Source organism: Dipodomys ordii, unplaced genomic scaffold (assembly GCF_000151885.1).
Source record: "Dipodomys ordii isolate 6190 unplaced genomic scaffold, Dord_2.0 Scaffold5, whole genome shotgun sequence".
Classification (NCBI taxonomy): domain Eukaryota; kingdom Metazoa; phylum Chordata; class Mammalia; order Rodentia; family Heteromyidae; genus Dipodomys; species Dipodomys ordii.
The window spans coordinates 11,818,207-11,829,649 of record NW_012267221.1 but is presented as its reverse complement, the minus strand read 5'-3'; the positions used below and the strand labels follow the sequence as shown (position 1 = coordinate 11,829,649).

The 11,443-nt window shown below is 36.6% G+C and overlaps 1 protein-coding gene across 1 annotated transcript in view; it reads left to right on the top strand.

The window, feature by feature from the left end:
- The window catches only part of Pla2r1 (phospholipase A2 receptor 1, 180kDa), a 119,234-nt gene that overhangs the window by 104,559 nt on the left and 3,232 nt on the right, over positions 1-11,443 (top strand). Inside the window, exons 22-26 of the mRNA XM_013030869.1 lie at positions 794-924; positions 1,270-1,417; positions 6,650-6,888; positions 8,801-8,969; positions 10,582-10,722. Of these exons, the coding sequence (XP_012886323.1) occupies positions 794-924; positions 1,270-1,417; positions 6,650-6,888; positions 8,801-8,969; positions 10,582-10,722 (828 nt within the window). The remainder of the gene's footprint in view (positions 1-793; positions 925-1,269; positions 1,418-6,649; positions 6,889-8,800; positions 8,970-10,581; positions 10,723-11,443) is intronic.

Below are 11,443 nucleotides of genomic sequence, written 5' to 3'. Positions count from 1 at the left end.
AAAAAGAAAAAAGCCGGAAGTGGCGCTGTGGCTCAAGTGGTAGAGTGCTAGCCTCGAGCTGAAGAGCTGAGGGCAGCGCCCAGGCCCAAAGTTCAGGCCCCACGACCGGACCCAAAAAAAAAAAAAGAAAGAAAGAAAGAAAGAAAAAGAAAATACTCTATTCCTGATGACATAATTTTTCAGTTTGACCTATAAGGTTTTATGTTCTAAAATCTATAAAAGTTAGTTCACTGCATTGTTTATAAACTGCTGAGTTTTGCAGGACTTGATTTCACCAGTGGAAAGAATCAGGATCTTATTACAATCTATATTTCCAAACAGCTAAAAAAAATCCTCTACCATAATTGCATATTATGAATTTTTAGATCTCTTCACATTTACCTCTTTACTTTGATATTTAGGCAATTACATGTTTTTACATAGATCAATATTTTGTAAGAGTTAGGGATACAGTTCACTGGTAAGGCAACTTGCCTAGCAAGTGCAAATCCTTGAGTTTTAGTCTCAACACCACCAAGACAAAACAAAATTATTTTGTTTAGAAAAACATTGAATAAGCACTGGAAATTGTTCTGTTCATGATCTGATGATATCTCAGGTTATCCAGCTAATTCTCTAGACTACAAAAATGAAAGAAATTATATTACCTTAACAAGAATAAAGCAAAAAATTACTACAGCATATTCATAATTATTGTTGCCATCTAAATAAATCATAAGTATAAACAGCAGTTAACAATTACTTAAATGGTTTCAATAGTATTAAATCAACTAATGCATTTCTGTTTTTTCAGCCTTCATTACTATGCATCTTTTTGGCCAGACCATTAATGTGTGGATAGGCTTACAAGATGATGATTATGAAAGATGGTTAAGTGGAAAGCCTGTAGTATATTCTAACTGGTCTCCATTTGATGTAATAAATGTAAGTTTTAAGATTCCATATTTAGAAATCATTTAGGAAGAGATCTTATTCAAGCCTTGCTTACTAAAGATATGTTCTTTCTATATTTGGTAGGTATAATTTTTATTGGTTTACCAGTTTATGAATTTTTAATAATGCAATTTCATACATTTTTGTGTTTTTATAAATATAATTTTTCACAATGATTATTTTAAACTTATAAAATGATTTATGAACGGGTTTATGAAATGTAAGGAAATGTTTTAATGTTTTAAAATTTTAAAAATCTGTCCTAAGCAAAATTTTCAATATTAATATTATATGTTACATATTAATGGTATTTTTATAACGTGTATTCTATTAAAGATTCCAAGTCATAACACTGCTGAAGTTCGGAAACACATTCCTCTCTGTGCCCTGCTGTCAAGTAATCCTAATTTTCATTTCACTGGAAAATGGTACTTTGATGACTGTGAAAAAGAATCGTATGGGTTTGTTTGTGAAAGAATTCAGGGTAAGAAATACTGGGGTGCTTATTCTTTTCATTTCCTTGGCCCATCTTATCTTCCTTATTTGTTTTATGCAGCTGTATAACAAACAGATTCACAGCTAAGTATGTGGGATACTTGTTGTTTGACTTTGCATACATTTGTTCATTTAATCTCCACTTCCCTAGGACTATTCCTTTAGTTGTCTTCTAAGGACTGTTGAGGCCACTTGGCTGATGACCAGGGTTGTGATCCACTTTTAGTGTCATACAGTAGCTTTATTGTTTTGTTTTGGAATTATTTATCTATATATTAGTCTTTTCCAGTACTATAATGAAGTTCATGGACTAACATATAAAAAATACTTTATTTTGGCTCAGGTTCTTGTCTAAAGTCAAGGGCCCTCATCAAATGATAATTCTCTTCCTAGCAGAGTCCTAAGGGGGCAAAGGGCATCACATGGTGAGGTACAGGAGCTCATGTGGGTATCTCTTTTGGTCAATCTCCCTCTTTTCATAAGGCTACCAATATACAATCATGGGAACTCCACCTTGATCACTTTATCTACTCCTAATCAACTCCCAAAGGCCTTACCTCTAAACCTTATATAGTCAGATTAGGTTTCCACCCTTTAAATACCTCACAATAGAGATTAAATTTCAACACATAACTCTTTGGGGGACACATTGCAATTAGATCTAAACCATAGCAGTCTATTGAGATAATATTTTTAAAGTCACCCAGAAAATGTTGTAAAAGACTCAAAGAAACCACCAAGAAGCAGTGGCTCATACTTATAATCCTAGTTATTCAGGAGGCTGATATCTGAGGATCACAGTTTAAAGATAGCCTAGGCAAGAAAGTCCTTGAGACTCCAGTTAATCAACAAAAAAAGCCAACAATGGTGGTATGACACAAGTGGTAGAGTGCTAGCCTTAAGCACAAAAGCTCAGAGGCAGTAACCAGGTCCTGAGTTCAAGTCCCAGTTCTGGCATTTAAAAAAAACTATCAATAATCAAGGAAACAAACCAACTCATATTTGCCCCTAGCATGATCTCTGTAGCCAGATACCACAAGTCGTGTATTTTGAGTCCTGATAGATAAACCTCACTCCCCAATGAGTTCTGGTGTGAAATACCAACGTCATATGTATTAGTCAGCATTGGTCCTACTGATGTGGGACTGTGGTAAAGCAGTGCCCAGGTGGGGGCATGTAGTAGAGCAAAGCCCCTCACCTTATGGCCAGGAAGCAAAAAGAAAGAAAGAAGAAGCATTGTGGGGCCCCACAGTCCCCTTTGAAGCATGCCTTTAATGACCTAAAGCCCTCAAAACAAGCCTCAACTCTTAAAGATTCTACTCCCTCCCCTCCCCCCAGCACCATATTGGGGACCAATCTTTTAATTCAAGAGCTTTGGGGAGATATTTACTATCCTAATCATGGCACTTTACTATCACAAATAGCAAATGGGAGTTCGTGAGCAGGATCAATACCTTGTGAATGACCACAGCCATTGCATTGACCTAGTGCTCTACCATACCAGCTTAGAAGACCGATTTGTGTCTGGGGAAGATGGGTCCCCTGGGCAGCCTAGCATATGTATGCGCACTGGGGATATGAATTAGGTTTTTCTTTTTAGTGTCACATGACTGTGGGCTCTTTAATATACCATCGACCCTATCCTCAGGAACACAGTTCCAGCAAAGCTCCATTCCTGCCTCTCAGAACTAAAGGATACATAATAAGTACTGAATTAATGAAAAGAGTAGATCTTTAATTGCAATATGGGAAGAGAATAGCCTTGTAGGGAAGAGAATTATATCTGTAAATTACATACTAGACACTCATAATGGCACACTGCCATATTGCCTTGGGTTTATGAACACTGTGCTATAAAATCCTCAAGACAATTCTGTGAAATAGGACTAAGTCTTCCCATTTCATAGATAAAGAATTTACGCTTAGCTCAGTAACATATCAGATTTCTCAGTTGAATACCGTGATTTTCTTCTCCTACTGTGATTTTGATCTCTTCTGGAGCATTGCTCTCTGATCTTTTGGAGACTCTGATATTTGGGGACTAAAAAACAGATATCCCTGGAATGCAGTATAGAAAAGTGGTAGAGAGACCACAGGCACAGAGTGTCTACCCTGTATAGATACCCCCCCACCACTATAAATAAACTTCAATGACTTACCTTCCATGAACTTTGATACCAGCATCTATAAAATAAATAATAATTTCCCATATATTATAAATATATAAAGCTTAGCACACTTCTTGCCATATATTTAACAAATGATAACATTTTTAAATTATTATTATTTCTGAAAAGTGTCACTGAGCTTATTTTTGCAGATTATAGTGAATTCCAAGTTCTGCTTTTCTTCTGTGAACATACATGTTTACATGGACCTTGAGCCCACAGTTCTTACCTGCCTGAAAGAATAAAGAAATATGAATGAAAAGAGACACCAAAGCAGTCAAGACTATCCCATCTCACCCCTGATGCAAACACACACACTGTTTGAAACTTGATTTCCAACAGATCTTTCTTTTCCAGGACAGTAAATGACAAAAATACCATGTACATTTGAGATTTATGGAGCCAATTACACATGGAGAAACTCACATACCTGAAAGTACAAATATATAACTCAGTAAGGGAAGGGTAAAATTGATATTTGCCTCATATATACAAGGAATTTCAGTACTTCAATTTTTACTAATGGTTGTCATTTTTAAATAGCTACTTGGGTATTATACTGATTTTGTATAAGTAACCAGGGACTGGCTACATCGCTGTAAACAGATCTCTAGCAAAAAATCGAATCAATAATAAAAGTACAGCCCATTACAAGTTAGTTAATAAGTAGGTTAATTTTACTTGGTTTGCTAATATGTGCCTGCTATATTAAGGTAATTTTCTCAGGTGAAAGCCAACTTTCCAGTTTGCCTTTTTATTTATGTATTTTTTCTTATGCACTGGAGTTTTTAGGCTTTGAATTTTCACATGGCTTTTCCACTCATGATTAGCACTCTATCATTTGAGCCATGCTTCTACTTCAGGCCTTTCACTAGTTACATGAAGATAAGAGTGTCATGGATATTCTGCTGCACCAGCTCTGAACTGCAATCCTCAGATCTCAGCCTCCTGAGTAGCTAGAATTATAGGCATGGGAAGTCAGCTGTAGGCTATTTTTATTGAGGGGGAATGTGTCCAGAGGAGGCAGGAGGAAAAAGAAACATTTGCTAAGTGATTGTTGTGTCTCAGGTACATTATCATGTATCCTAGCTGGATATGTCAAGATATTTTATCTACAGGAAGGCTTTAATTCAGTCATAAAATTTAAGGTTAAGGAAGATACAACCACAGTCTCTTAGCCAGTAGAAGAAACAGGATTAAATCAACAGTCTTCTGTTCTACCACAACTCTTTCTAATCCCAAATTCAAGTCGTTTCATCATTCATTTTCATGTTTTGGTTTTTCTAAACTCAGTCTATCCTAGGTAGGTAATACAAGAAGGAAAAAAAGGAAAATGTACCTATTAAAGGGGAAATATCTGAAGGTCAAATACAGGCTAGCTTTTCTCTGGATCAAAGCCACTTAGGAACAGGCTAGCATCAATGATCATGTGTCAGAAACTCTTGTCTTTTACTTTGTAAATCTTGACTTTGAAAAGTGACATATTAATAGCTGCTGCTTGAAGGAGTTGTGTGCGTGTCTAGCATTTATTAACTTCAAGACTTTTTTCATTCTTCCTAGAATGTACACATTCTAGTGAATATAATAAATCTCAAAAGTATAACCAAATGTTTGATCTGAGAATGTGCACTTGTAAAATTAGCTGTGCAATACAATATATGAGTACACAGCACAAGTTAATATGCTGTTATTAAGTTCCACCAAAGCAGCATATGAGGCAGAGAGTATGGCTAGTGGCACAAATCTGGATTAAGCAATCACTAGCAACTTGACCCAAAAGGGTCATTTTGACAAAGGATAGTAAAAGGAAATCTTGTAGAAATGACTTAAATCGTGTATATATGTTTGAAGATATTCATTCACTAAATTTCTTAAATGTTAAAATGCTTTAGCATTGCTTGACTTTCAGGTAATACCTTCATTTTGAAATAGTTAATTCTGAGCCCTGGTAGTCATGGCATGCCTCTCAGGTGGCTTATATGCAGAAAATGGTGGTTCAGAGCCAATCCATGTGGAAAAGTTTGGTAGATTCCATTTCCACAATAAGCAGAACAAAGTAGGGTTAGAGAACAGTTCAAGTGGTAAAATGTCAACAAAGCAAGTGTAAGGCCCTGAGTTCAAACCCAAATACTGCCAGAAAGAAAAGAAAAAGAAAGAAAGAGAGAAAAAAGAGAGAGGGAGAAAGGAAGGGAGAAAGGAAGAAAGAAAAAGAGAAAGAGACACAAAGAAAGAAAGAAAGAAAGAAAGAAAGAAAGAAAGAAAGAAAGAAAGAAAGAAAGAAAGAAGGAAGGAAGGAAGGAAGGAAGGAAAAGGGGGAAGGGGAGGTAGGGAGGGGGAGACAGGGAAGAAAAAAGAAGAGAGGAAGGAAGGAAGGAAAGAAAGAAGGAAGGAAAGAAGGAAGGAAGGAAGGAAGGAAGGAAGGAGAAAGGGAGGAAGGAAGGAAATAGACCATGGTGAAATGAATCCATGCTATTTTCTGCCTCCTTTCTCATGCAGATGCTACAAATGGTCTTTGTAGATTCTCTGAAAATTTCCAGGCACCCTTGAATCATGTCTCATATATGTACCAGAAATATTTTAAACTCAACTACTATATTTATTGCATTTGAGGAATTTGCACAAAAATAATTCATGCTTCCTAGGTAGAAACTAATGTGAGGTTTGTTTTGTTCCTCTAGGGATGTAATTCCAAAAATACATTTTTTATTGTCAAGGTTATGTACAGAAGAGTTACAATTATATGTTAGAGAATAAATACATTCCTTGTCTTTTTTCTCCCACTTTCCTTCCCCACCCCATTTCTCCCCCCAAATTGTACAGATCATTTCCAATATTTGTCTTGTGAGTATCGCTGTTGCATTGTTTGATTTGTTTTTATTTTGCCTTTTTAAGATAGAAGTATTACTTAAAGTAATGAAAAGTAAAATTCTATTCTATGCTAACCCTTAATTCTATACCATGATGTCACCATGATCTAGTGACAGGAATCCATGCTATATTCTGCCTCCTTTCTCATCCAGGTACTACAAATGCTTTTGTTGTTTTTGTCCTAGATTCTTCTGAACACCATATAAATACATCTGATATGTATCCAATCCCCAGTACCTTAGCATATGGAAACAGAACTTACAAAATAATTAATACAAATGTGACCTGGCATGGAGCAGTAAAAACCTGCCAGGTGCATGGAGCAGAACTGGTCAGCATTTCAGACCAGTATCATCAGTCCTTCCTTACCGTCATCCTCAACCGACTAGGATACGCCCACTGGATCGGGCTGTTCACGGCAAATGTAGGTGTCCTAAATTCCCTGGGGAAACTCTTTTTTTTGGGGGGGGGGATGGGAGGTCCGGTGGTGGAGCCTGAACTCTGGGCCTGGGCGCTGTCCCTAAGCTCTTCAGCTCAAGACTAGCACTCTACCACTTGAGCCACAGCGCCACTTGCAGCTTTTTTTTTCTGCTTATGTGGTGCTGAGGAATCGAACCCAGGGCCTCATGCATGCAAGGCAAGCACTCTACCATTGAGCCACCTTCCCAGCCCTGGGGAAACTTTCATAATCAAGTTTCACTTCTACTTGCTCAGCACAGAAAACCATTTCCCAGAAATACAGTAAATGCAATTTGTACATAATTTGCTTATATAAAAAATATTGACCAGCCTTAGGAAAAGCCTAGAACTACAACAACAACAAAAACCCCGGGAGTATAGATCAGGTTATTATAAACAATCACTTGTGCAGTCTTCAGACAAAATGGTCTTTGTGGATTCTCTAAAAATTTCGAAGCACCTTTGAATCATGTCTCATATAGGTACTGGGAAACATTTTAAACTCAGCTACTATATGTATTGCACTAAAAGAATTCCAACAAACAGTAACTCATGCTTCCTATTAGAAACTTGATTATTCATTAATTGAGTAGCCTTTGAATTTAACATGGGGTTTTGTTTTGTTTCTCTAGGGATGTAATTTCAAAAATAGATTTTATTTGTTTTTATTTTGGCTTTTTCGCATAAAAGAATTACTCAGAGTAATGAAGAATAAAATTCTATTTTATTCTAAGCCTTAGTTCTATACCACAATGTTATCGTCAGTAGTTTCTCGTGTGCCAACCAGAAATTTTCTCCACATATACACATATGGACCTGTAAGAGATGAATTTGTATATTATTTTGAAATAGAGATGAGATCATGTTTTACGTGCTGCCCTTAAACTTGTCTTTTCATTTAACATTTTTCATAATTTCCCAAGTGAGCACATAAAAATCTCATGTATTCTTTGGATATGCTGCAAGTTAGTAAACCTTTCTCCTGTGAATGGGCACATGGGCTGTTCTTTTTTTCACAGTTGTCAGCAAAGCACAGCAAATATCCTTGTCAGCTGAGGACAATTCAAGTTTTAACACATGCTGCCCAGTTGCCCTCCAAAAGTGTGCACCACTTTATATGCCATAGGATGACATCTACAGTTTTCATATCCTTACTGTATTACCAAGATTAAATCTTCGATCACTGGGATCTATTGTCTGCTTGCACTACAGTATTTTAAGTTTATCTAGTTAATTTTCCTCTATGGTCTCTGGATTCTCCATGCCATAAAACGATTTCCCACAAACCAAAGTATTTTTAAAAATTAGTTGTTTCCTCTAATATTTTATGTTTGTTTTCAATTTTTTGTTTGAATCTTTGACCTGGAATTCATTTTTTTATAAAGAGCAAGTTATTGGTCCCATTTCCTTCTGATTACTTACCAGGAAATTATAGTGGCAAGAAGCCAAAGATACCTGAAACCAAAAAAGATGGCATTCGTTGTAAATATTCCTTTTTGTCAGGCTACATTCATAAACTATCCTAGTGCCTCTGGGAAAATCATGTAAATAATCTGGTGCCAGTGGCCTGTAATCCTATTTACTCAGGAGGCTAAGATCTGAGGATCACAGTTTGAAGCCAGCCTACGCAGAAAAGTCCCCATGAGACTCTTATCTTTAATTAACCAATCAAAAAACAGATGTGGAGCTATGGCTTTAAGTAGTAGAGTGCTTGCCTTGAGCAAAAGTGCTCAGGGACAGCACCCAAGCCTGAGTTCAAGCCCCAGACCACCACCAACAACAACCGTGACAACAACAACAAAAAGCATGGAACTAGAAATCTGATGATATCAACAACAATCTTGGCAAGGAAATGATGGCTCAATTTCCCTCCACAGAATGGTCTTAGTTTTGACTGGTCAGATGGGACCATATCTACTTTCTCATTTTGGGAAGAAGAGGAGCCATCCTTCCTTGGTGACTGTGTTTTTGCTGATACTAATGGACGCTGGCATACCGCAGCCTGTGAGTCATTTCTGCAAGGTGCCATTTGTCATGTGCCCCCTGGTAGGTACAATTCTATTCAACTCAAGAACTACATACTGCTGTTCTGAGCAAGGATTTTGAGCATGAGTAGTAAGAAGTCTCTGCCCTCAAGAAGTTTCTGGTCTGCTCAGAGATATAAATATGAATAATTGCTATACCAGACATGGCTACAAAATGAGGAAAGATAGTAAATGATATGAGGATTATCATATGTATTTGAGAAAAGGCAGACAATCTTCTTGAAGTATCATAAAGCTAGAAGCTGAGCCTTGAAGAATAGGAGAAATGCAAAAGGGCAATCTTAGAAAATGGAAAAGCAGTCTGAGAGAAAAGCTTGAGCAGCCACAGAGCAATGGCAGGACTGGGCGTGTATGAGGCAAAGTTCAGGTTAATATTTGCCTAGATCACAAGTTAGGGTAGAGGGAGAGGTGGCAAATCAGATTAGAAACTGGGCCCTTGTGTATGAAGGACCTTGACTGAGGATCTACTTTTAAGACAAAAATTAATAGGATTCTAGAACCTGTCTGGTCCTACACTTAGCCTCATTCACATAAAATTCACCTGGCCAACCCCTCTACAAAAATTAAATAAGCATTACACTGTTCCAGAATACTTTAGGAAGATTCCAGCTGTCCATCAATAGTATCAAGAACAGAAGCCACGTTTCCTCCTTCACTGATGTGCTGTTTATCCCATTTTACCAAGTCCTCTCTCCATCTATTACTACAATGTGTGTAGAGTCCTTTAACATTTGTTGGACTTCTTTTAAATCTGTCATTTTGTTAAAGTGCATTGCTTACTATATTCGTGGTGCTATATCAAATAGCATACACACGCAACTGTAAATTAAAACAATTCAGGATCAAATATATTATCTGCATAAATAAATGTATTTATAACTGAATATCTGTATAAATAAACATTTAGAAAAAATTACTTTGGTTTCTAAGACATCCTAAAAGCTGTCCTCTTTTTGATAAGATTGCATCCATTCAGGGCTTAGGAAGTATCAGGTGCCAACTTGTCAAATTGTAAGAAAGGAAATTATTGGTTCATTTTTAATAGATAAAGAAATCAAAGGACACCTCTAAGGCCAGGTCAATGATCTCAGCACACAAATGTCTGGTTCTCAGGCCTGTCCTCTCAAATAAGTTTTATTTTATGCTATGTTATTTTATGATACATTATGATGCTTCACTCATATTTTCCCTCATAGGCTTGCTACCAGGTAAGATTTTTTTTAACCTGTGATACTCAGCACAGAATGGAACCCATTTTATACATTTTTGAAACCCTTTTTCTAGCATCTTTCTACTGACACTCTTTCAGCTGCAACATCCTCCAGACCTCCCAACCTTTAGGAAGGATACCAGTCATAAATATAAAAGACAGCCACTTCATCTAACCAACCCTCAAACTAAGCCTATAAACCCCACTATGTTTAGGAAAATATTGTTTCTGCCAGGAAAGCAAAAGAAAAAAGAAACTAGCTGGTTTGTAATCATTTACATTAAATCTATTCTTTCAGACTCACATATATTTCTTTTGGTTTTTCACAGAATGTAATAAAAGGTTTATCTCAATGTATGAACCCAGTCATAACCCTGAAATAATAACTGCTTTTTCCTCATAGAAACAAAGCCATTTGAGCATCCATTGTTGTGTTCAGAAACATCTATTCCTTGGATAAAATTTAAAAGTAATTGCTACAGCTTTTCTACAGTCCTAGACAGTTTGAGTTTTGAGGCTGCTCATGAATTTTGCAAAAAGGAAGGTAATTCTTTTGTGATGCTAAAATGCTTTCATGTGCTCCTTCTTGATGTTTTAGTAAACAACGGAGTCTTTGTCACTTGCTGATTATTTAGTGACTTTAGAAGCAATAAAAACTTTTGGGAAAAAAACTACTGAAAATGCTTACTTGAGAGGAAACTAATAAATGCAATTCAATGTCCAGTGTAGCATTTGAAAACTCAACATGATGCATCTTCGAAGAAAATACTCCCTTTGAACTGTAATGAATTTTTAATGTTTTTAAAGTTAACATTTCAAGATTTTGTGGTTTTATTTTTAAAATTGCAACCAAAATCACTTATTAATACTGGAAAATTGGCAGGCACCATTGGCTCATGACTGTAATCCCCCTACTCAGGAGGCTGAGATCTGAGATCTCAGTTTAAAGCCAGCACAGAAAAAAGTCTGTGAGACTTGATCTCCAGTTAACCAGAAACATGCCAGACTGATGGTGTGACCACAATGATATAAATCCAGCCATGAGCAAAAAAGCTAGGCAAGAGTAAAAGGCCCTGAGTTCAAGCCCTAGTATTAGCATAAAAAAAAAGAAAAGAAAAGAAAGAGGGACAGAGGGAAGAAGGGAAGGAGGAAAGGAAGAAGGGAGGCAGGGAGGGAATGAGGGAGGGAGGAAGGAAGGAAGAAAGAAAGAAAGAAAGAAAGAAAGAAAGAAAGAAAGAAAGAAAGAAAGAAAGAAAGAAAGAAAG